This window comes from Hemicordylus capensis, chromosome 5, assembly GCF_027244095.1.
Source record: "Hemicordylus capensis ecotype Gifberg chromosome 5, rHemCap1.1.pri, whole genome shotgun sequence".
Lineage (NCBI taxonomy): Eukaryota > Metazoa > Chordata > Lepidosauria > Squamata > Cordylidae > Hemicordylus > Hemicordylus capensis.
The window spans coordinates 97,941,050-97,966,579 of NC_069661.1; the positions used below are offsets into that span (position 1 = coordinate 97,941,050).

Below are 25,530 nucleotides of genomic sequence, written 5' to 3' on the forward strand. Positions count from 1 at the left end.
GCAGACTCAATCCGCAAACCCGCTCTGGAGAGTCTAACCCATCATGAGACTCGCCTCAGTGTCTCTCAACATACACATCTTGAGCAGACTATGGCTCTGATGCAGAAAATGTCGACAGAATTATATCCAAAGATATTAGTTGCCATGAATTTTATGATAGGCACTGGATAAGTCTTTGAACAAAAGAAACACCATAGTCAGATGGAAGGCCGGTATCTAGCCCCTGCTTCTGTTTCAGAGACATCATCAGAAAAGACTAAGCTCAGTCATAAATAACTTTGTTCCTGCTTATAAGGGTTTTTCTCAACTGTCCCTCACTACTTTCTACCTTTAGAACTCAGAGTTCTTCAAACAAGCCATTATTAACCCATTCATGTGCTCATTCTTGGAGACAAACTTACACAGAGCAAATGGCTATTTGACATTCACGGTTATATACATCTGACCCAGCCATCTCAAATGGCTCAATATGGTTCTCTGTAAGCGACATATCTGAAGATACTCAAGGGTAGGGATGTGCACAAACCAATTCATCACTCCTTTTCTGGAGTGCCGAACCAAAGCAGGACAGGTATATTTCCATGCAAACTCAAGTGTACACCTCACCACCTACAGCACTGGAAAGGATTCTGGGGTATACTTCACACGTTGGGGAGCCAACCAGCCAGAAGCAGCAGGAGGATCTAGGCTTAAATGGCATCTCTCCATGGCTGGTCACTGATGCCCCTTGAACAATGTTGCCCTAGGCAGCAGTCTTCTTTGCTTGTATGGTCCAGTCAGCCCTGATGACAAAAGGACTACCTTAGAAACATAGGATGCTGCCATATACTGAGTCAGACTATTGGTCCATCTAGCTCAGTATTGTCTACACAGACTGGCAGTGGCTGCTCCAGGGTTGCAGGCAGGAATCTCTCTCAACCCTATCTTGGAGATGCCAGGGAGGGAACTTGGTACCTTCTGCTCTTCCCAGAGCGGCTCCACCCCCTGAGGGGAATATCTTACAGTGCTCACATGTGGTCTCCCATTCAAATGCAACCAGGGCGGACCCTGCTTGCTACCACAAGACCAGCTCTGCCTTCTACTGGTAGCAAGTTTTGCAACTGGAAATTGGTCAAAAGACTGTATCTCCTACACTATTTCAACAGCTCAGGGCAAATATCTTCATTAGAATTACATTTTGTTATAGAACAAATGTTCTGTTGTTATATCAATGCTTTTCTAAAATTTTAATAATATCTTCTGCTCTACTTGATTACCTTATGTCTAACCAAGCAAGAGTTGATGTCCAGTAACAAAAACATTCAAACTCTCAGAAAGCTGATTTGTTATTAGCTGGACTCCCCCACTGAGCCAAATCAATACAACGAACAATTAAATAGCAACTATTGTTTTAAGGTGGGGGGTGCACAACCTTGGTCTTCCAGATGTTGTTGGACTACAACTCTCATAATCTACTATTACTATTGGCCACTGTGACTGGGAATGATGGGAGTTATAATCCAACGTCAGCTGGTGGGCCAAAGTTGTGCAGTCCTGTTTTAAATCATATTTTGTACAAGTAATAAAATTAGACTAAGTCCTTTTCTAACTAGACTACTTATCCTGCCTAGAAATTCAGGGAAATTAACAAAATTGGAATGTAGCTCCTTCAGTGTAGCTAGCCACTCTCAGATCCATGAAAGGCTTCATATCAAATAGAGAAGTTAAAGAGTTTTGGAGGAAAACAAAATACACAATCCAGACAGGCCAGAGCAACTCACTGGGTCTTGATCATTTCCCTTAAAATTGCTTCAGGTCACATTTTTAATTAGAACTACATAGTGGCCTTGTTCAGGTATGTAACAGAATCCTGGTTCCACAGGACATTCCCTAGCCTCCAGGTCTGTGCCTCCTCGCACCACCACCACCACCCCACATGTGCAAAGGGAAGGAAGCATTCTACTGCCCCTGGCTTAGAACATGCCAGATTTTGCCATGATGTCCAAATGGCTGTCTTGATCCAAATGGAGTTTGCAAACAAGTCAGGATCCAAAGCTGGGATCATGAAACATGGCAGGTTCCAAGCCAAAGGCAGAAGTAGAAGTCTTCCTCCCCTCACACATGAAGGGAGAAAGGGTGCCCATATGTACAAGGCCAAGGTTCCATGTGATGTCTGAACTAGGCCAGTGCAATTTAAAAGATTGAGCAAGTACCACAGAGGCTTTCAGAATCAGTGGAATACAAATAATTTACTAGGAAGCTATAGAATGACTGACTACAAACTGGCCCTATGCCCTAGTCACACCTAGGCAGTCAAACACACTGTAATGTCTAGAGTTTTGTTAATGTGTTTTGTGTGGGGCTGCCTTTGAAGATTGTTCTGAAACTTAAAGGATTCAAAATGCAGCCCCCAGATTATTAACTGGCCACAAATTAGATATTACTCCTGTATTAAGGAAGTTAGATAATATTATTCCTGTATTAAGCCAGCTTTACTGGCTACCATTTTGTTTCCAGAGTCAATTCAAAGTGCTAGCGCTGACTTTTAGGCCCTAAAGATCTTAGGACCAGAATACCTGAAAAATGCTTTTGCCTCTCATATGAACTTGCCCCAAAACAGAGATAGACAATGGAGACCCTACTCAGACATGGGGTGGAAAATTTTCCATTTCTAGAATTGCTACTTGAAAGACTTTTGAGATACAGTGAGGGGAAGCTAATCTAGTGGGTGGTTTTGGGTCCCCCCCCCCCGCATTAACAGATCAAATATCAAATCAGTTTTCTATTCTATAGTATATGTCTATTCAGTGCATCAGAAAAATTAGTATGATTTGAGAAAAATGCCTAATTTTATGCAAATGAAGGGGAATTTGTATGGGAGTTTTTTCCAGAAAACCCACATCTCTGGTCCTACTCCATGTTCGCCCAATATCTGAGGTACAGTGCAGCATAGGAAGCTGCCATATACTGAGTCAGACCATTGGTCCATCTAGCTCAGTATTATCTACCTAGACTGGCAGCAGCTTCTCCAAGGTTGCAGACAGGAATCTCTTTCAGCCCTATCTTGGAGATGCCAGGGAGGGAACTTGGAACCTTCTGCTCTTCCCAGAGTGGCTCCATCCCCTGAGGGGAATATCTTACAGTGCTCACACTTCTAGTCTCCCATTCATATGCAACCAGGGCAGACCCTGCTTAGCTAAGGGGACAAGTCATGCTTGCTACCAGGGCGCGAGTGTACCCTTCTACCCTACTCCCTGGTCATGTGAACACCCAGGCTGCCTGCAACCTGAGAATCCAAAGAGCTGGGTGGCAAGAGTGCCTGGCAGCAGGGAAATCCCCCAATGCACTGTGCTCCTCACGCAGATCGACTTGAGTGTCAGGGATACTGTTCCCTCTAACAGGGATTCCCAGATGTTGTTCACTACAACTCCCAGCATCCTCCGCTGAAGTGGCCTTTGGCTGGGGATTCTGGGAGTTGTAGTCAACATCTGGGAATCCCTGTTAGAGGGAACTGATTTTCTGTTATTGGGCCAAGGCTTTAGAATGTCCTACTGAGATATATCCAACTGTCCCTAACTTTACTTGAGTGATGAAAACTGTTTCATCTCAAAGAGCTTTTGGTTCTTTGTTTTATTTTACATATTTAAGAACTATGTTGTATTGTCATTGTCTGCTCCATCTTGGTGTTTTAATTATCTGAACTGTTTTTAGTGTTGTTTTTTAATTTTGCTGGCTTAATTATCATTAGATAGGAAAGTGAGTAAAAACTATTAGAAATAAAGTAATTATATTTCATCACACAGCAATACCACTTTGTATTTCAGCTGAGGAGAATCAATGTCCCACTTCCTTCTCAATGTACACAACATGCTTCCCATGTTTCACAGCTAGGAGTTTAATACATAAGGTTACTGACTTATAATTGTAACACTCATTAATTACTATAAATTTATGCTTTATTGCCACTGGTCCAGTTCAGACATGCTAAAGTATGGATCAGCATTATCAGGTCAAGTCACAGTCATCTAAGGCTTACACAGTACCCCTACTCCTCCATGAATAAGGGTGAGGAGACTGAACACTTCCACTTTTGCTTTTTGAACAAACAGCAGTTTCTCCAAGTACATCTAAACTTGAGAAGCGGTGGTTTGTTCTAACTATCTTCTCTCTATATAATTCTCTAAGGTGCACCTGTGGCTAATCCCATGTGTGGCAGCTCTTGAAAGAGTTCACAAGCAGAAGCACCTGACTGGACAGTGGGGATTCCATATGCAGATAGGGAGGAGGAGCTTGTGAGAGCAGAAGCACTATGTTGATTGGGCAGTGGGGATTCCATATGCAGATAGGGAGAAGGAGCCTTTGATGGTTAAGATCAGTTGGAATGCAACTGTTACTGGTCCGAAGATGTTCTTGACTGGAGAGGAATATCTATCTATCTAACTATCTATGGATAGTGAGCAGGGGTCTGTGAAGAGAGGGGTCGTGATGGAGGAAAGAGTCCCTTCAGAAGAAGGAGGCTGCTGTTGTGTGGATAAGATGAGGAAACAAGATGAACAAGATCTGTTAACTAAGGATGGGGGGTGGAGAGAGAGAGAGAGAGAGAGAGAGAGAGAGAGAGAGAGAGAGAAGGGAGGAGAAGAAAGACACAGGGTAAGAGTAAGTGGAGGCGAGAGAAAAAGAAGGGAGGGGGAGAGATAAGAGGAAGGATGAGGGATGATCCCAAGCCTGTCAGTGGCCTGAGGGGAACCAGCGGCCACAGCAGCACCTATTGGCAGCAAGGAAGGGCCCAGTCAATCACTGCTGCTGTTTGGGGCAACCAAGGCTGTTGGCAGAGGGAGGCAGGCAGGCAAGGGATGAGCCCAGGCCTGTCAGTGGCCTGAGGAGAATGAGCAGCAATGGCGGCGGCGGCAGCAAGAAAGGGCCCGGTCAACTGCTGCTACTGCTATGGGGAGGAGCAGGAGGATGTGAGGAGGATGGAGTAGTGACCTAGAGGAGTGAGGGGGATGGAAGCAACCATATGGAGATGGAGGAGCAGGAGGGTGGCTCAGGTGAGGGTGGAGAGATCTCTGAGGTGAGGGGGGCTGTGGTAGGGGGTGAGGGGAGCTATCAAGTACTAGCATGCAGATGCTCTGCACAGGTTAAGCTAGTGGTTACCAGTGGTCCTTTTAATTTTTTTATCTCTGTGCGGAATGAGTTTTGTTCTGGGTGACAGTATCAAGGACCTGTGTGCGCAAATGCATTCAGAGTGGGATCTTCCTAATTCAACCTGAGCAGGATATAAAGTTAACTGAGAGGACATCAGCAAACTTGTGAGCGCACGCACGCCTTAGAGGAAACTGGTGGTTACTTAAACCAGGATCTGAAACCATGGCTTGATTATTGCTTCAACAATTAGAACTAGTTTCCCAAGTTTAGTTAATGGGAAGCTATTAGTTTACTCAAAAGCATATGTGCAAGCTTTCGATCTCCTTGCTCACACACAAAAAGAGGGGATAGCATGGAAAGCAAAGCTCAATGAAGCACAATTCATAGAACCATATAGCGGATGAGAGTCTCAGCTCAGCCATTATATTATCCTAATACAAGGTTATTTTCTGCTAATATATTATTACATCTGATCAGGCTTTTAACCTTTTCTAAGTTCTCTAGGTAACCAGATAATGATATTGCTTTAAAGGCGGGGGGAGGGGGTCCATTCAGGTTATCGATGTGCCATAATTCACTTTCATTGGCATATGTGGGCAGATAGGCTAGTAAACAACTTTGTATGTTACAGACATTCAAAACAAGACGTTTGCCTAGATTCTAGAACAAAGACTATTTTTTCTTTTTAAGAAGTTGCAAATATTCCACTGCCCATAAACGGACTCTGCCATTTGGGCTGAACAATGATCCTTTCTTCCAATTTGGCCTAGTAATCATGTCAGCAAATGCCAGCTAATGTCAGGTAACTGGACAAATTTAATGAACACATAACTAGGAAAAATATTTCCTTCTCATATATAGTTGTATACAGCAAAGCTACATAATGGGCTCCATTCCTAGTACAAGCATATCCCTCTGGACTCCAAGAATGTATAGATGGAGGCCAAGGAATTTACCAGGGTGGGGATGGGGACTGAAAAGATACCAAAAGCTGAAGTACCCATGACACTAGTATTATGATAAATTAGTAACAAAACCAAGTCTGCATTAGAATTTACATGTCCAGTTTTCATGTGCAAGAATACAGAAGGCTGCAATCCTTTTTAAAACTACTTGAGAGTAATCATTCATAGGACTGGGTTGCTTGCCTAGGAGCAAGCTGGGAACTAATTTAGAGAAAGGGGCTGTAGCTCTGTGGTACAGCTATACTTTTCAAAATTTAACTTCCGAGCCTATCCAGGTGGAGAAAAATATTTCATCCTAGATTTTGAGAGCTATATCCCAATTGTTTCTTTTACAAGAACTAATCCAGCTCTCCAATTGACAGATATAACATCCATGTTCATTTAAAAGTCATTGTGTAAGTCTATTTCTAAAATAAACGATGAGCAACAGTGTTTAAAGCCCCAAATATTTCAGTTCAGATCCAAATAATACAAGACACTGAGAAACATTCAACACATTAAACTTTAAAAAGAGAGAGAGACGAGTTGATTCAGTACTTTTTAAAAAAGCACCTGTACTATTCTAGATTTGTTGCAGCAGTATCTCAAAAGACCATTAACCTAATGCTAAGCATGTTTACTTTAAAATCAAGTCCAAAAGTTCAACTGCATACTTCCAAGCAAGTAGGTCTAATTATTTTATTGGGTTAGATTATAAAGAGGTTGGTTTTAGGCCAAGTCCCATTGAAATCAATAGGACTTAAGTTGGCCATGACTAACTTTCTTGACAGTATTATTTCCTCCAATACTGAACTCAGATGGTTAAAAGTCTATCCATTTTGAAGTGAAAAGGGATCACCCCCCCAAAAAAAGCTGTTTGGTTCTACACAATCTGGAGACTCAGGAGGAAGGACACCTCTTCACTTTCCCACTCTCCAGAACTACTCACGACAACACAATAAAATGCTTCAGTTACGGGCTGGCCATCAGACCCAAAACCGAACCTCTAGTATATGGGTTCACAAACAAGCGTACACCTTCTGTTGCAAACCTTCAGCTCAGGTGCCCCATAGAGAGAAGATGTATGTACACACATACACTTAAATGTCACAGTTAAGGAGACAAACTACTACAGTCACTGGCTTACATCTAAACTACAATACTCATAAAGAGTCTCATTGGAATTAATGGAGACTCAAGACAGGTTTACATGTCCTATTACTTTCAGTGGGAGTACCCAGTGGTAATTTTCTGTAGCCTGTCAGTCAGGCTGAGAGGGTATGCTGAACTTCAGCTCATAGCCAGCCAATGAGGAACAGCAGAAACATCACTGAAGATGCATCAGCTTCAAGCCAACAATCCTTAGATGGGGAACAAATAGCACAGCTGTAGCATGCGGAAGCAGGAGCGTTCTGAATACCCCCTGGGAGTCCTTCAAGTACCCCCTGTTGGGAACCCTTGGTCTAATGTTACACAGCCCAGCAAGGGAAAGCCTCAAGGGAATGGGGGTGGGGGAGGGAGAGACTGTTCTTGTCTAAATTGTGTCAGGTGTTACAATGCCCTTCCTAATGTCATGATGAGACGTTTGCTACAACATACACATTTCCTTGGAAGTTTTAGTTAGATGATGGGAACTGTTATATCGGAAGGATCAGGCCATTTATCTTGAAACCCCAAGGTTGTTCCTAAATATTTTAATATTAGTTAAACAATGAATTACAAACTTAAGACATTTTGTCAAACTGCAAAGTCAGACATGGCTACACATGTATTTATCTACCATATTTATATACCGCCTGATATCTCTCTCTCTCTAGGCAATGTATACCGACATATCAGTCAGTAGTTACAGGCAATAACGTTAACTTGTTGCCAAGAACGTGAAACATCATAGCCCACTTTTCCACATACAAATGAGAAAAATAATGACTACTACTAATGCTATAATTAAATAGCAACAAAAATTAGCACCCAAATCTTGGGCTTCCCAGTTATGTAAAACCAGTTGCTAAAATACCAAAAAGAACAAAGGAAAAATCTTAAATATTTCCACTGTAGTACTTAATACGTGCACAATAATATAGTAAACCAAGCAGTCCAGCCTCCATGGTCAAAGGACCAAAAAGAATGAAGAGAAATAAGATTATTCACACCCTCAGCACTGTACTTGCAAGACTAACTAAAATAGAAAATTTAGAATACTAGCTGACCTGGCGCAGAGCATCTGTGCCCTTAGTTCTTCCTGTCTCTCTTCGCCCATCTTCATTTCTTTCTCCCGTTCTCCCTTGGCGGCCAGGCTGCTTCTCCTCTCCGGCCAGCCGCTGCTTCTCCCTGGCAGCCGCCTGGCAGTGGCCACTTCTCCTCAGCCAGCCACCTGCCAACCTGGCAGCAGCCACTACCCTTACGTTGGCGGCCGGCTGCTGCTTCTCCTCGCGTCCCTGTCACTAATCAGCAGCTCGCTTGCGAACCCTCGTGAAAGCTGCCATGCAGGGATTAGCAACAGGTACGTTTAAGATAATTAATTATATAGATAGATAGATTTTCCTGAAAGGACAGCCATACCATATGTTCGAAATCACAACTCAGCAATTACTTTGCAGAGATTAATATTGAAAAATTCATTCTTGAAGAACTCAGCTTCCAATATATTACACGAGGGGATGATTTATATTTATTTATTTGTCAAATTTGTACACCATCCCAAACTTTCCTCTCTGGGCAGTTAATTAAAACATACACAACAATCTTAAAACAATTTAGAAAATCTAAGAGTCAAACACAGATTAAAACTTAATTTTAAAAAAAAACTGAAAAAGCTTGGGTGAAAAGGTAGGTTTTCAAATGCTTTTTAAAAATTGTCAGAGATGGGGAGGATCGTATTTTAGTAGGGAGCGCATTCCACTGTCTCGGGGCAGCAACCAAGAAGGCCCGTCCCCCATGTGGCCACCAGCTGAGCTGGTGGCAACTAGAGACGATCCTCTGCAGACAACCTCAATGGACAGTGGGGCTCATAAAGAAGAAGAAGTTATCTTAAATACCCAGGGCCTAAGTTGTTCAGGGCTTTATAGGTTATAACAAGCACTCTGTATTTTGCCCAGAAACCTACTGGCAGCCAGTGTACAAAGGAATGATGTGATCTCTCTAAGATGACCCAGAGACCAAACTAGCTGCTGCGTTCTGGACCAACTGCAGTTTCCGGAATACGTACAAAAGCAGCCCCACATAGAGCACATTGCAGAAGTCAAGTCTGGAGGTTACCAGCATATGTACCACTGTTTTGAGTTCATTAATTTTGAGAAATGGACACAGCTGGTATATCAGCCGAAGCTGATAGAAAGCCCCTCTGGCCACCGCCTCAACCTGAGATACCAGGAGGCTTTACAGACAGGACTTTTGTTTCAAATCCACTCTGGATTGGAGTATGACAGTCCACATATTAGCAGGATTTGCCCCTTAGTCTCTGCGGGCTATCAGGGACTCTGTTTCCCCTCAAATCGAGGCTGCTCATTCTGCCTTAGCCCAAAGCATTTCCAGCTTTATAAAAGCCTGTATTTCCAGCTGCTTTTGAAAAAACCCAAACTTTTTCATTGATGTGTGGAGCGGCCATTGCCAATAATATGGCTTACTCGCACTTTCGTGTTTTGTTTTATTTTTAAGTATCTGCTGGGTGGACTTCCATAACACCAAGTATCAGCAAAGGTGAGTTTGACAGCTCAGTCTGGTGTGTTCTTTGAGTAATTTGCAATTGCAAGTGCTGGGGGATGGAAGGAGGGGATGTGGCAGTTTGATAAAATTCTGTGAACAGAGTCCAGAAGGGGAGGGAGAAATTCCTGAGTTAAATGCAAGCACAAGCAAAATGTGTGTCTTCCTATGCTTTCAAGTTTGGTCACCATAGGAACACAGCTTACATATGCAGATGTTTGGAAGCTTAACAATGGAGACTGCAAATTGGGATTAAGCATTTTGTTGTTTTGACTGGTCACTTCTGCGGAAATCCGGCTGGCTGTCAAACTTTTTAAAAAGTAATACTGAAGGGAGGTGTCCCGTGCCTCCTCCTGCGATGTGATTGGTTGGAGGAAAAACCAGAGCAAGCAGTGGGAACGCACATAGGAGAGAGATCACAGGGAGTGTGGGGAGGAGACCACGGCTATGTGAACTGTCCATCTAATCCCCTGAATTAAACTGCCTCAAGTCTACTGCTAAGTAGTTTTGCACCTCAGATACCCTGCTGCGTAAAGTCATGTGTGAATAACCCCCAGGGAGAGGTGTGAATCCAGAAGCACTCCCAGACTGCATGCCTGTTCCTTTAAGGAATGAAACAGATGCCAAATCCTTTAGCTAGGCCAACATCTATAGTTCCTTGGTTTCTACGGCTGTTACGCTTTTGAAATGATTGAGTTTGCAGAAGTAGCACTAAGGAACCTACACAATTCTGATTTTAAAAACAACATCAAAAAACAGGAACATTATCCAGTATCCAAATACTTTGCTTGTTCTGCTAGATATGTACCCTCAGAAGTCTTGTTTTGTTTTAAATCTTCAGATGTTTCCTTCACATCTGAAATAAGAGGCATGAGATTAAGTAACATAGAAGCATAATCAAAGCGTTTTGGCTTAACAACTGCACTGTTCTAAAGAACTTCATACCTTAAATGCAATAATTTGTTTTGAAAGAATTAAAAACCATTTTATGTGAGGTGGCCTTCAGTGGTCATAACAAATCTGGATAATGTAATTTTAATAGTTTTATACAGTACTGCATTTTGACTAGCTTGTTTTGAGGCTTAACTTTTAAGGCTTAATCTATGCGAAAATATTACAACGGGGGTGTGTGGCAGGAACTACTTTTTTCTCTCTCCCCACTCCCAAGGCCAGTGATAGAAAAACTGGAACATTTGGAAAAACTGAAAAAAGTCTTATGAAATATTTCCAGAATGGTACATGAAATGTTTTACAAAGCATGGTTTTAAAATATCACTTACTACCTATTGCTCATTCAAAATGATAACTATGTAATATGAAGATGTTTTATGTAAAACAATGAAAAATATTAGTTACAATTCTATTCCCATATATTAGAGAGTTACATTTAACTCTTTAGTCCCAAATGCATTTTGGCCTTTGCCCCTCAGAGAATACACGGTCATCTTTACAAGAAGAACATACAGACCTAGGCCCCTTTTTTGCTTGTAAACTGTTTTTATTTTATTTTTTAATTTAATTTCTATGCTGCCCTTCCAAAAGTGGCTCAGGGCAGTTTACATTAAAATAAAAACAACTAAAATCAATTCTCTTGTCAATTGTCTCCTTTCCTCTGGCCTGCCTTTCTCTTTGACCTGGAGAGTGGTGAAAACATTATCCTCCTGATTTGGCCCCTGTTCACGTTGCAGATACTCTCTCACCACAAAGAACTGAGACATCATTTTTCACCCTCCTACAGGGAAACAAGCAGGCTATTGCCCCGTCTGCTTGTGTGGAGAAAGTTAAAGAAAGTCAAAAGAAGCAGATGCTGTAAGAGGCTTACAGCGAGTAGCAAAGCTGGAGGAGAAACCTATGCAGATACCTCAGGTAAGTTGTAGCAGCTTGCAGGCTGATCCCTAGCACTGGATAGTTGTAATTATAATTTTGAATACTCATGAAAACTAAGAGTATAAATACCTTAGTGTTCTGGTTTTTTTTTTAAAGAAAAGCTTATGTGCTAATAATGCTCATTTTGTATCTTTGAAACTACAAAGCTTAAATATGATGCAGAAATTGGAAGTTATCCAAAATACAAAGATGAGGACAAGGCAAACAAAGGCTGCAGATCAAAGCATATCTAGGAGACAGTTCCACCAAAATCTAGATGCACTTCCAAGCAGACCTGTTAAAGATTTGGGTTATGACTGCTTTGGATCCTGAAGGGAGAAAGGCAATGTGTGTGGATTATTATTTTTTAAACACAAGAAATCTGAAAAGTCAGGAAATAATTTGAGAAGAACCCTAGTCTATAGCAATCCACATGCAAAGTAGACCGTTTATAATAAAATGTGATTCGTATCTCCTTGATGCTACCTAGTGACAAGAGAAAATGGGCAGATCCATACGAATACATGTTTACTTGAAGTTACTGACTTAAAACTGACTTCAAAACAACATGTTCAGAACACAGTCAAAGGCTGTTCTGCTTCCCCGCCCCCCTTCCCATGATGACTTTTCCAGAATGCAGACAATGACAGTCAGGTAACAGGGAACTTCGCCCAGTACAGCAAAACGCTAGAAAAACACTGAGACCTTAAGTTAAGGTGCAAAATATATAAACACAAACTATTAGCCTTTCCCATTCCTATTGCTTCCTCTTCTTCCCCATAAAGCAGGTACAGCCTTGAAAGTAGGAGCCTTAGATTTCCTGGGTATGATCCACTGCAGGAACCCCCTACCTGCGTTTTCTTTCCCAGGAGAACGGGCCTGCGCTCTCAAGCTGCACCCCACTGACCCAAACGCGGGGGGGCGGTGATGGATGAGAAAGGAGGGGGGCGTGGGAGACAGGCAGTTGGCGTTGCATTCTGGGAGTCGTAGTGCACCACCACCATATGTCCTCGCAGAAGCCAGGAGACGAGAATCAGATTCCCACAATGCAATGAGAAAGAGAGAGAGGTGCTTCATCCTCCCCTTCGCAGCGGGCCCTAGAGCCATGAATATAAAGGACCGATTCCTTCTTCCCCACCTCCCGCTTCTCTTTCAATGCGGGGTGATGGGAGGCCCCGCTCCCCCCCCCCCGCCCGCCAGGAAGACGATTGCTATCCGGAAAAATCCCTGGCCAGAATGGGGCAAACTGCGTCACAACTATTTCCTACCCCTCCTGGCACCACCCCCAGTCCTCTTCCTCGCTACCTGCCCCCTTCCCCGCTCCGCCTGGGCTTCCCCTGTGCGCCGGCTCACCGCCACCCCCACTCCCCCTTCCACACATCCCTCCCCGCTTCATCCCAGGAGAAGGAGAACACCACCCTCGCCTCCCCCTTGCAACCCCTTCTCAGGAAGACGAAGGTTACGAGCTGCCTCTCCACCGCACAACACCTGCCCGCAACTTACTGACAGCGGCAGCATCCGAGTGCATTTTTGGGCAGCGGCAGTCGCAAATGCACTGCCCCGCGCGCGGGCGCTCCGACCGGCTCCCTCACTGTTCCGTTCTGACTCCGAAACACGGAGGCCCGCCCTTTCGCCCCGCCCACACGGAATCGACATTGGTGCGTTGTTCCTCGCACAGCCTGCTCCCTGTCGCTCCGATGGGATGCTTCGGCTGCCACTCGCCCCGGCACAGCCTCCACGGCCCGGGCTCTGGAAGCGTTCCGCCTGTTCCACTGTATCCATTGGACTATTTGTGACATCAATCACTGTACCAAGCGCGTGCAAAAGGCGAACACTAATGTCGTGTGGCTTTCGCGGTCTGATTGGACAAGGATGGGTTCGAGGCCTCGCCCATCCTCTTAAATGATTGGCTAAGAGGAGTCTAACGCAAGTCATTGATGGTATTAGAGCTTGCTAAATGGGTTCTTGCTGTCGTTGAGAATAATTGTATGACCGCTTGTAAAGGAATTTTGTATCAGGGTATGGAATACAAAATTTTGTATTACAAATATCTAACGATCTTCGAACCCGCACTATATAAAAACAAGAGACTTTGTTCTTGCTGTTATTAGTTAAAACGCCTCGTTTGAAGGCGCCCATTGTGAGAAATATAGCAAAGTGTAGGATCTCTTAAGCTTACCATCCTTTTGCAGTCAGATTGCAATTTTTTTTAAAGTCAAAAGCCTTCTAATAGATGGCTCTATGTGTGGTATGCGTATGGGAGAGTGGGGTGGAAGGAACTCTGGCGAAACCAAATATCGCAGCTGAACGTTAAGCGTTAATACGGCATGACCTGTAGATGGCACCCACGCTATTTGTAGCTGATACTGGTTGTCTCTAAAACTGAAGGTAATTGAACACTGCGTCGGGAGATGGGTTGGCATAAATGATAGTTGCTGCGGCTGGTACGAAATAATATTATATAAAGCAGGCGACGTCCTAGGCTTCATTTTAGGAGCACTTCTTTTAGTGCAAGATTAAACAATCTTTTAAGATATACAGATATTTTCATCGACAATAAAAACATGTAATTGTCACCTGTGCACAAAATAAGGTTACTTATTACCACTAACTTGTAGATTCCTCAGGTAAATAAAGGTCTAAGCAGTAACTGCTAGCATTTCAAACACTATTATTGTGTGCTGTGTTTGGAGAGCAAAAGGTTATGTGATTAGATCATTAGCTGCTTGATGCAGCTAAATATATTTGCAATAACTAACTTAACTTTAGCTGGAAGATATGTGGCTAGCAATAGAGTTCCATGGCACTTTATAAACTAACTGGTATATGCTTTTGTGGGTTAGTCTCCTCACCCAAATGTATGACGGGTGTGGTACCTTTAAGCTGGAAAGGTATGCATGTAAGTATGGAGGGCGGGGGAGTTGATTGATGGTGACGCACACCCGGTACACCGTGCATTCTTTGGCCATTTGACTCTCTTATTTATGAACCTATTTTCCTCTTATGTGAGTATATTTACCTGTCAGCTTAGGATAGTACTTCATGCATCTTCTGAGTGGGCTCTATTATGTAAAAGCTTATTCCACAATATAATGTACTATAACCAAACTATATTCATGTTTACTTGGAAGTAAGATTCTTTGGGCTTGATCCCAATTAAGTGTGCCTAGGATTGCAACCTTAGTTCATAAGATGACATAGGACTCTTTTAAGTTATTGCTTTACCTGTAGCTGAAGTTGGCTGTCTTTGTATTTTGACCAATGCAAAATGCCCCATATGCAAATGTTGCATACACCTGCGCACTAGAGATTCATCCAGTAAAATATCTGGTATCTTGAAGGCTTTCAGGCAGGGATATTGAGCCTTGTGTACTCATGAGCACCTATTCCCAGAGGCTTTGAGTTGATTGGCCTTTGTAGATATTATTCTGTTTTATATTGTCTACTCTTTTGCATAGGAGAATGATTAAAATATTTCCTCTTTAATGACATGTGATCTGGAGAAACTTACAATGACCATGGTCCTGTGACAGCACAGACTCTGACCATGGATGCATCTGCAATAACCTCCAATACTGTAGGGCTGATTGGCTGATTGATCAAGTGCTGTCAAGTCGGTATCGACTCTTAGCAACCACATAGATGGTTTCTCTCCAAGATGGTCTGTCTTCAGCTTGGCCTTTGAGGTCTCTCAGTGGTGCATTCATTGCTGTCATTATCGAGTCCATCCACCTTGCTGCTAAGCGTCGTCTTCTCTTTCCTTCAACTTTTTCCAGCATTATGGACTTCTCAAGGGAGCTGGGTCTTCACATTATGTGTCTGAAGTATGATAGTTTGAGCCTGGTCAGTTGTGCTTTGAGTGAGAATTCTGGATTGATTTGTTATATGGTCTATTTGTTTGTTTTCCTGGCTGTCCATGGTATCCTCAAAAGTCTTTTCCAGCACCAAAGTTCAAAAGCGTCAATGCTTTTTCTGTCTTGTTTCTTCAAAGTCCAGCTTTCGCATCCATAGAGTGTCATGGGGAAAACCATTGTCCGAACGTTCTAATCTTTGTAGGTATAGACGCGTCACAGCATCTAAATATCCTTTCCAAGGCCTTCATTATAACCCTACCAAGTGCTCGTCTGTGGCATATTTCTTAACTGCTGATACACAGGACCATTGGGGGCAAATGCATCTGTTGTTGAATGACACCTATTGAGCTCATGTTTGCCCCCACATTGGTTACACTCTTAAGTTCAGAATTGTTTGAGATGTGTACTGATGCTGTATGTAATGGATGCTTATATGCTGACATAAGAAACTTATGGAGAATTTTTCATTATTATTGATATGAGTTGCTTTAATTCTTGTTCAGCTTTAGTTCAATAAACTAATAAACCAAGCATCTAAGAAACATAACTCAAAACTGGATTGTATATATTTGTGGCATTCCTTGAAAGCTATTTGCTTCTCACTCTCCTGAGTAGTTGAAAATGGCAGCATAGCCTTCTAAGTCTAAGTGGATTTAAAGGTTAAAGTGTGCTGTCAAGTCAATTTTGACTGCAGGTGCCCACAGAGCCCTGTGGTTTTCTTTGGTAGAATACAGGAGAAGCTTACCATTGCTTCCTCCCATGTAGTATGAGATGATGCCTTTCAGCATCTTCCTATATCTCTGCTGCCTGGTATAGGCGTTTCCCATAGTCTGGGAGACATATCAGTGGGGATTCGGACTGGCAACCTTCTGCTTGTTTGTCAAGCATTTCTTCAGGTGGATTTAGTTAACTAAATTTTATTCATTTAATATTGATTTTTTTTTTTAGCTGCCCCTAGCAGTATTGCACTGGAGGTGCGGCATACATATTCTGAATGAACTTTCCTTGTGAGGAAAGAAGAGTGGCAGTTGTGTAGGGAGGACATAGGTGGCCTGTGTTTGGGCACAGGTGGCCTGTGTACGGGCACAACCCTGCCCCCATGGTGCCCCTTCTCTCCTGGCAGCGCAACCTGGGGTAGTAGGATGCCCTGCCTCCACCGCTCAGCTGGCTGTCGTGCATGCGTGGAGTTCATTAGAGTGGTGGGCACAGCAGCCAACTTCCATCCTGACCACTCAGCTGGCCAGCGGCGGGACAGCAGCCTACTAACCCAGGCGGCTCCATCAGGGCTGTGGCTGCACGTGCAACAGGGAGAAAAATGACACCCCTTGTACTACACACCAGGGAGAGAAGAGACACGGGGGGCACCACCAGTTGCCCTTCACGGAGGCCCCGGGAGCCACTGTGTATGGGTTCTTGGAACACAGGTTCTTCTTACAGCTCTGCCACCAAAGAGTGGGGACTTGTGGTGGTCTTGTAGTATCCATTTGTTTACAGATATGCAAGGAAGAGAGGTAGCCAGTCATGCAGTCCTAGTTTTCAGAACCACATCCATGATGTCTTTGAAATACTCTATAGAGGGAATGCAAATTGTGAGGTTCTTTTGAAAGTTAATCAGAGATGATTCACAGAAAAGGTCAGTAATAGTGGACAGGATTTCCTGTCCACTACCAATCTTCCCATGCAATCCAAAGCACCAAGAGGGTATTTGGTTGTGTTCTAGGTTGCACTCTGACTTCACAAAGGCCAAGAGGAAGCCCACTAGGTCTGGCCTGTACTCCACGTGAACTGACCATGCACCCTCCCCAAAAACCTTTGCAATATGCAGCACTGTTTTACAGGGGTTCCTTGGTGGATGTCAGTTTAGAGAGGGTTCCCTGAAGACACCTGCTCAATGTGATCGCCCGCTATATTGTTCACACTCACAACTGCATAGACAGATTCTCCAGTGAGAACACAAAGTATACACATATGTGGGATTTTTCTTTTAAAAGGTTGCTTGGGTGTGTTCCTCAGTGTAAGACAGGTGGAGCTGCATGTCAAATGTTTATGAAAGTTATTTTCTAGAGAAACAGTGGCAAAGGTATTGGGTTAGCTTTTGGCTCTTGGTACAAGTTGCACAACAAAATTCATGATATGCACATAATGCATGCACAATCCATGTACACACTGCCCCCCAAAAGGAAAGGACCCAAACTCTTTGTACTCTGAAATAGCTTTTGGACAGAGATACTGCATATATTCATAGAGTAAAAGCCACATGAAGAGATTCACTCATGCTGTTAAGTCTAGCTTTTTATAGGGCAAGCTGTGCATTTATAAAGCCAAGTAGAATTCTAAAACAATTTGTTCTTATTGAAGTTACTTTTTTAGATTAATAAGGAAGGAAACAGGAATGGTGCAGTAGCAGTGAGTAGATCCTGGTGCATTTTAAGTAAAACTCTTCTTCAGGGAAAATTGTTTACAAAGCAGAATAATCAACGTGTAAGCAGCTTAGCTTAGAAGCTGAGTATTCTGCATTGCAAACCATTTTCCCTGAAGAAGAGTTTTACTCAAAATGCACCAGGATCTACTCACTGCTACTGCACTGTTCCTGATTCCTTCCTTCCTTCCTTCCTTCCTATTTGTTGGCGTGGTGCTGCCCCCCTCTGTGCTTCTTTTTTAGATTAAGAACAGAAGAGTTCCCATTGTCACTCACTCACTCAGATCAAAGGTTCATGTAGTCTAGTGCTCTGTCTCCACAGTGGCCAGTCAGGTGCCCTGGGAAGGTCACAACTGGGGCGTGATAGAACCATCTCCTGTTTTTTGTCTTTCAACTGGTAATCAAAGGTAAGTGGTCTCTGAATATGGAGATGTGTCCCCTACAAGATATTACCATAGCTTGTAAAAATAAATTTCATAAATTAACTATATGTGTTGCTCAGAAAATTACTTCTTATAGGCATACCTCACTTTTTAACCAAGATGGGCTCCCAAATCAACTTACAATTAAAATGTATATGAAGATGTATGGATATAGTATATAATTTATATCCATATAATTAAGAATATGTTGCCATGTGGAGAGTGGCATCTCTTGGCCCCTAGCAGTTTGTACTTTGTTTTGCTTGCCTAACTTATTGCCAATCAGCTGCATGGCTGACCCAAGTCCTAACTGTAATATTTTGAGACACACATACAAATAAGAAACATCCATTTTATCTCCCCTTGTCTATTTATTAAACTAAAAAGCTCCAACCTCCCTGATATTTTAAGTTCACTCTTCTGTAACTGTTTCAGTTCAGTGTTAATCTTAATTTTGAGATGAGGCAAGTGGAACAATGCACTAAATTAAATGCGGGGGTTATATAATGGCATGATGACACTTCTTTTATCTTCCAAATAATTCTAAACACTGAATTTCCATTTTTCACTGCTGCAGCAAACAGCTGATATCTTCAGTAGGCCTGGCATTCCGGGCAGAGCTGCTCTTACCCCTGGACTTTGGGGACAAAATCCAAGGCCTCCACAGCCCCTGGGGAGCCCCAAATCCTCTTTAGTCTGTCCCAAGTGGTGTGGTTGCTCAGCTGAGCAAGTTGATGCTTAATTTGCATGGGGTGGGGCTCCAAAAGCCTTTAGGTCCAGGCTCCAAAATTACCTAGGTGCACCTCTGATTATAAACACAAAAGTTACACAGAACTGTTTCCAGAATAAGGCCTTACTGTCAAGGCTTTCTTCTACAGAAATTTTTTAGAATAAAGCTAGCTTTTAATTAAGTAGGTTTTTTAAAAACAGGATGCCTTTAATATTTTCTGGTGTTTTTTCCTGAAATTTAGATTTCTCTCTTTTTTTCTTGAGAAGTTCCTGGTTGCCAACCTCTTTGCAAAAATGTATAACTTATCCCTACAAGCAGGCTCTGTACTGGAGGACTGGAAAGTAGCCAATGTAACACTGATTTTCAAAAGGGATCCGGGGGGATCTGGGAAATTACAGGGCAGTTAGCCTATTGTCTGTTCCAGGCAAATTGATGGAAAGCATTCTCAAGGATAAAATTGTTAATTATATAGAAGAACAGGCCTTGCTGAAGAAGAACCAACATGTCTTCTGCAAAGGTAAATCTTGCCTCACCAACCTTTTGGAGTTTTTTGAGAGTGTAAATATGAGCATGTGGATAAAAGTAATCCGGTTGACATAGTATACCTTAACTTTGAAAACATCTTCGACAAAGTTCCTCATCAAAGACTCTTGAAAAAAGTAGCAGTCATGGGATAAGGGGAAAGGTTCATGTGTGGACTGGTAACTGGTTGAAGGACAGGAAACAAAGCATAGATATAAACTGACAGTTCTCTAAATGGAGGAAGTAAGGTCCCCCAGGGACCAGCACTTTTTAATTTATTCATAAATGATCTAGAAGTTGGGGTAAGCAGCGAGCTGGCCAAATTCTGCAGATGACACCAAACTATTTAGGGTAGTGAAATCCAAAACAGATTGGGAGGAGCTCTAAAAGAATCTCTCCAAACCTGGGGGAATGGGTGACAAAATGGCAAATGCCATTCAACGTGCACAAAACCAGACTGTCCAGTTCAGCTTGAACTGAACCAAGTCTTCCAGTTTTGTTCACACCCCTGAAAGCAAGTACAGAATCAAATCTGTTCTGTTTGATACTTGCATTGATGGTGAATACATGTTTATGATGATGAGTACTAACTATTGGGCTAAAAAGATATTATATAACATGCATTAATACTGCAAATGGACAGACTAGTGCAAATGTTAGAATGTATTGTATATCCAGAGCACAAATGCCTCATCCATGAATTAGTTGTGGCAATGGCTGTATTGGAACAGAAAAGGTTATTTTAAGACAGGGACTGAATACTTGAGTTGGTATGGAATTTCCAGAGGACCCCTGTCAGCTGGGAACAGCTTCAGGATGTTTGGAGGTACAGTTGCATGTCCATAACACCAATTTCTTGCTTTTAAAAGAACAGATTGAGTTAAACAGAAAAAACAATACATATATTGTCCATCTTGTAGTAGAAAGTTGTGAAGACAGCTGACCCTCCTCCCACTTACTAATAGAAATGGAGGTTTAGGCGCTAGCTTTCCAAATTAGCACTGACTTTCTGTGCAGTCTAGATATACTGTCTCCACCATCTCTTACTTACACCATATATTATGATCTATTCATGGCTGCCCCAGGTGACAAGAAGATGTATCTCGCCAAAATGCAGACGTCACCATACAACATCATCCAAAAAACCTTGATAGAGGTCTATGAAACCAGAGATTTCCCTAGAGATAATGATCTTTCCTAAACAAGACTCTACTTTATTGGATGCATGAAAGAGGCAATAAATGTGTTGGATAGCACAGTTGTGCATGTTCTGCATTTTTTAATTTAAAAAATTGTGTGCCAAGGTAACAAACATTGTATATCAAGAAAAGCTGGATTGTATTATAAATGATGCACATGTGCATGATTTTTCAAATTTTCAATTTTTCTAATTTTGTGTTTTGTGTTTTGTTTCTGCCTAGTTGATGACTGAAATAAAGATTCTATTCCATTCCAATTTTCTTTGAAACCGAGTCAGACCATTGGTCAGTCTAGCTCAGTATTGTCTACACAGACTGGCAGCAGTTTCTCCAAGTTTGCAAGCAGGAATCTTTCTCGGCCCTATCTTGGAGATGTCAGGGAAGGAATCAGGAACCTTCTGCTCTTCCCAGAGTGGCCCCATCCCCTAAGGGGAATATCTTACAGTGCTCACACACAATCTCCCATTCATGTGCAACCAGTGCAGACCCTGTTTAGCAAAGGGGGCAAGTCATGCTTGCTACTACCACAAGACAAGCTCTCCTCCACCTTAATCATAAGAACAGCCCTGCTGGATCAGGCCCAAGGCCCATCTAGTCCAGCATCCTGTTTCGTACAGTGGCCCACCAGATGCCGCTGGAAGCCACAGGTAGGAGTTGAGGGCATGCCCTCTCTCCTGCTGTTACTCCCCTGCAACTGGTACTCAGAGCCTTTGAGGCTGAAGGTGGCCTATAGCCCTCCAACTAGTAGCCATTGATAAACCTCTCCTCCATGAAGTTATCCAAACCCCTCTTAAAGCCATCCAGGTTGTTGGCTGTGTCACCACATCTTGTGGCAGAGAATTCCACAAGTTGATTATGTGTTGTGTGAAAAATTACTTCCATTTGTTGGTCCTAGATTTCCTGGCAATCAATTTCATGGAATGACCCCTGGTCCTAGTGTTATGTGAGAGGGATAAGAATTTCTCTCTATCCACTTTCTCCACACCATGCATGGTTCATAGACCTCTATCATGTCTCCCCACAGTTGTATTTTTTTCTAAACTAAAAAGCCCCAAGTGTTGTAGCCTTGCCTCATTAAAAAGGTGCTCTAGGTCCCTGATCATCTTGGTTGCCCTCTTCTGCACCTTTTCCAGTTCTACAATGTCCTTTTTTAGATGTGGTGACCAGAATTGTACGCAGTACTCCAAGTGTGGCCGCACCATAGTTTTGTATAAGGGCATTATAATATTAGCAGTTTTATTTTCAATCCCCTTCCTAATGATCCCTAGCATGGAATTGGCCATTTTCACAGCTGCCGCACATTGAATTGACACTTTGAACAAGCTGTCCCCCACGACCACAAGATTCCTCTTCTGGTCAGTCACCGACAGCTCAGATCCCATCAGCGTATACTTGAAGTTGGCATTTTTCGTCCCAATGTGCATCACTTTACACTTGCCAACTTTGAACTGCATTTGCCACTTTGTCGCCCACTCACCCAGTTTGGAGAGATCCTTTTGGAGCTCCTCATAATCCACCTTGGATTTTACTACCCGAAAGAGTTTGGTATCATCTGCAAATTTGGCCACCTCGCTGCTTACCCCTGCTTCTAGAACATTTATGAATAAAAGCACTGGTCCCAGTACAGATCCATGAGGGACCCCACTTCTTACTTCCCTCCATTGTGAAAACTCTCCATTTATACCTGTCCTCTGTTTCCTGTCTTTCAACCAGTTAGCAATCCACACATGTACTTGTCCCCTTATCCTATGACCGCTAAGTTTCCTCAGGAGTCTTTAATGAGGAACTTTGACAAAAGCTTTTTGGAAGTCCAGGTATACTATGTCACCTTGATCCACACACTTGTTGACACTCTCAAAAAGCTCCAAAAGGTTTGTGAGGCAAGATTTACCTTTGCAGAAGCCATGCTGGTTCACTCCCAGCAGGGCCTGTTCTCCTATGTGTTATACAATTTTATCCTTGAGGATGCTTTCCATGGGACAAATAGTCATACATGTGGCACTCTATGCAATACACTGGGAAGTGCCCCCTCCCCTGCTGACTTTCTGTCTTCATACTGTTTTTGTTGGTATTTAGAGATAGTTATTAGAAGGATAGGTCTCAGCTGTAATGGTAAACTATTTAACTGTCCAAACAGCCTTTCTTAAGAATATGAGAGAGATTTGTACTTACATTCTCTTCTCCACCAGGCTGCTTGTGATCACAGGGGCTTGCTCCAGGCTCCCTTGCACACTTCCCACTAAACTCCTGCAAAACTCCGTCTTGTTTGCTATCCCTGTTAGCTATGCTCTCGGGCCTTCACCTCTTATGTAGAGAGTAGGCTTCCAACTGAGACACAGGATGTGAGTCAAAGGAATGTGGGGCCTCCCCCAGCCCTAGCTGACTCCACCCCCTCCAGGCAGGGACAAACAAAAACACTGGAGTTTGCTAGCCCTGGCAAATCACACACACACACACACACACACACACACACACACACACACACACACAGAGACTTATCCCTTAAAGAGAAACCAACCCCTGAAAATCTTCCCTCCTCCTGTTAATTAGTTGAAGGGGGGAAAGGCTAGATGTTTAGAAAAGCTTGCTTACTACCTCAGGCTGTGTCTTCTCTTCACAGAGTAGTCTTCCAACTTTAGCTTTGGGTACTGGCAAAGACAATACATTGTACTGCAACTCTGATCAGCAGAAATTTTATTTATGTATACATTCATTCATGCATTCAGTTAGGAACATAGGAAGCTGCCATATACTAAATCAGACCATTGGTCTATCTAGCTCAGTATTGTCTTCAGATTGGCAGCGGCTTCTCCAAGGTTGCAGGCAGGAATCTCTCTCTGCCCTTTCTTGAAGATGCCAGGGAGGGAACTTGGAACCTTCTGCTCTTCCCAGAGCGGCTCCATCCCCTGAGGGGAATATCTTACAGTGCTCACACTTCTATTCTCCCATGCATATGTGACCAGGGTGGAACCCGCTTAGCTAAGGATCTTTAAGGCTCTCCTGAAGGCCTCTAAGGAAGATAATCCTTTTATATCCATGAGGAGTGTGTTCTACAACCCAGAGGCAACAACTGAGAAGGCCTGATCCTAGATTGCCACGAGATTAACTGGTGGCACCCAAAGATGGACTCCTACTGATGATATTAATGAGCAGTAGGGACTATGTATAGAAAGGTGCTCTCTCAGGTATTCTGGACCTAAGCCATTCAGGGTTTTTAAGGTAATAATCAGCACTTTGTACTTTGCGTAGAAGCATATTGTGGAAGCCAGTGCAGTTGTTTAAGAACAGCCATAATGTGATCTTTCCAGGATACCCCAGAGACCAATCTGGCAGCTGCATTTTGAACTAATGGAAATTTCCAAACTACATACAAAGGCCTATGTAGAACTCATTACAGTAGTCCAACCTAGTGGTTACCAGCTGGTGTACCACCATTTTCAGGTCATTCTCCTCAAGGAATGGGTGTAGTTGCCGAATCAATCACAGCTGGTAAAAAGTGCTCCTGGCCACAACCTCAACCAGAGGCACCAGGGTGAGACCCGGGTTCAAGAGCACTCTCAAGTTATGAACTTGTTCTTTCTGGGGGAGTATAATCTTGTCCAGAACAGGAAGTTCTATCCTATCTTTCAGATTACAATCCCCCCAAAATGAACACCTCCAACTTGCTTGGATTCAGTTTTAGTTTATTATCCCTCATCCAGGCCATTACTGCCTGTATGCAGTAATTTCCAGTAAGCTCTCTCAATTAGTAAATTTAAATTTGGACACCATGTGCATGCTGACAGTGTGTGGGGCTTTTTGGGATGCGTGCCACCCCAGCAGTAAGCTAGAAGTGGCAGTGGAGAGCAGGTAAGCACCTGCTCTCCTTTTCCTTAAAATTCCCTTTTTGTTCTTAAAAGTGCTTTAACCATGCTTCAAAGCATGGTTCAAGTCATTCCTAATCTGGGGCAAAATAAATGTGGTTAAGATTAATCTAATGCCAAGGCTCATATTTTAAGAAGTCTTCTATTCTTATACCTTTATCATATTTTAAGCAAGTTTATAAACTAGTCAATGATTTGTTTATGGCAAAGACACTCACTTTATAAACTTTAGCTACCTATTGAAGAAGGCAGATTTAGTAAGTAATAATTTATTACGATCAATGACCAGTCAACATACACACCAAAATATAAATCAGCATAAAACAAAACAAAATCAAAACAGTAAAACTTGATAACACCACATCAGGTAATGCAAAAATCTCAGTTACAACTAAGTTGTTCCCATCTCAGTTTACAGGCTGCTGCACAGAATCTTGCTGTCCCCACTGTGGCAGTGGCATGCTGATTTGCCAAAGATAGGAGATGTAATACTCCTTTGATTGACCAGGCCTATTTTTTAGAAATGGTTCAATCCAGATAGTATGAATGCCCCTATAATAAGCACAGTGTAAAAGAACATATAGGACAGACTCAGTGTCACCTGAACCACGTGGACATAACTGGTTCCCTAGTGGTATCCCCTTAAATCTGACATCCAAAACGGCAGAAGGCAAGGCATTAAACCGCACCCGCAAAAAGGCTCTCCTCTGGTTTAAGGTGGTCAAGTGGGTGAGGTATGTAGCTGGCTGGGGGTCATTTGAAAAACTCACCTAAAGTGCTACTGGTGATAACCAGTTTTAAATCCAATTGCTTCTCCATATCTGCCACACGCGGTTTAATAATTTCTTTGGCAGCATCATGACCCAAAGCCAATAAATATTGCAG

The 25,530-nt window shown here is 42.8% G+C and overlaps 2 protein-coding genes across 6 annotated transcripts in view; both read right to left on the reverse strand.

Moving 5' to 3' along the window:
- Positions 1–13,359, reverse strand: part of DCUN1D4 (defective in cullin neddylation 1 domain containing 4) — a 40,382-nt gene extending 27,023 nt beyond the window's left edge. Inside the window, exons 1-2 of one of the 5 annotated variants that reach the window (XM_053256625.1) lie at positions 13,140–13,359; positions 10,579–10,626 (exon numbers count right to left, since the gene is read on the reverse strand). In XM_053256625.1, coding sequence (XP_053112600.1) covers positions 10,579–10,626; positions 13,140–13,164 — 73 coding nt within the window. In that variant the 5' untranslated portion in view covers positions 13,165–13,359. Of the gene's footprint in view, positions 1–10,578; positions 10,627–12,382; positions 12,404–12,487; positions 12,738–13,139 lie in introns of those variants that run through there. The other 4 variants (XM_053256626.1, XM_053256623.1, XM_053256621.1 and 1 more) reach the window with 4 other exon arrangements.
- A 3,497-nt stretch (positions 13,360–16,856) lies between these two features.
- Positions 16,857–25,530, reverse strand: part of CWH43 (cell wall biogenesis 43 C-terminal homolog) — a 50,483-nt gene continuing 41,809 nt past the window's right edge. Inside the window, exon 15 of the mRNA XM_053256197.1 lies at positions 16,857–17,059. Coding sequence (XP_053112172.1) covers positions 17,020–17,059 — 40 coding nt within the window. The 3' untranslated portion in view covers positions 16,857–17,019. The remainder of the gene's footprint in view (positions 17,060–25,530) is intronic.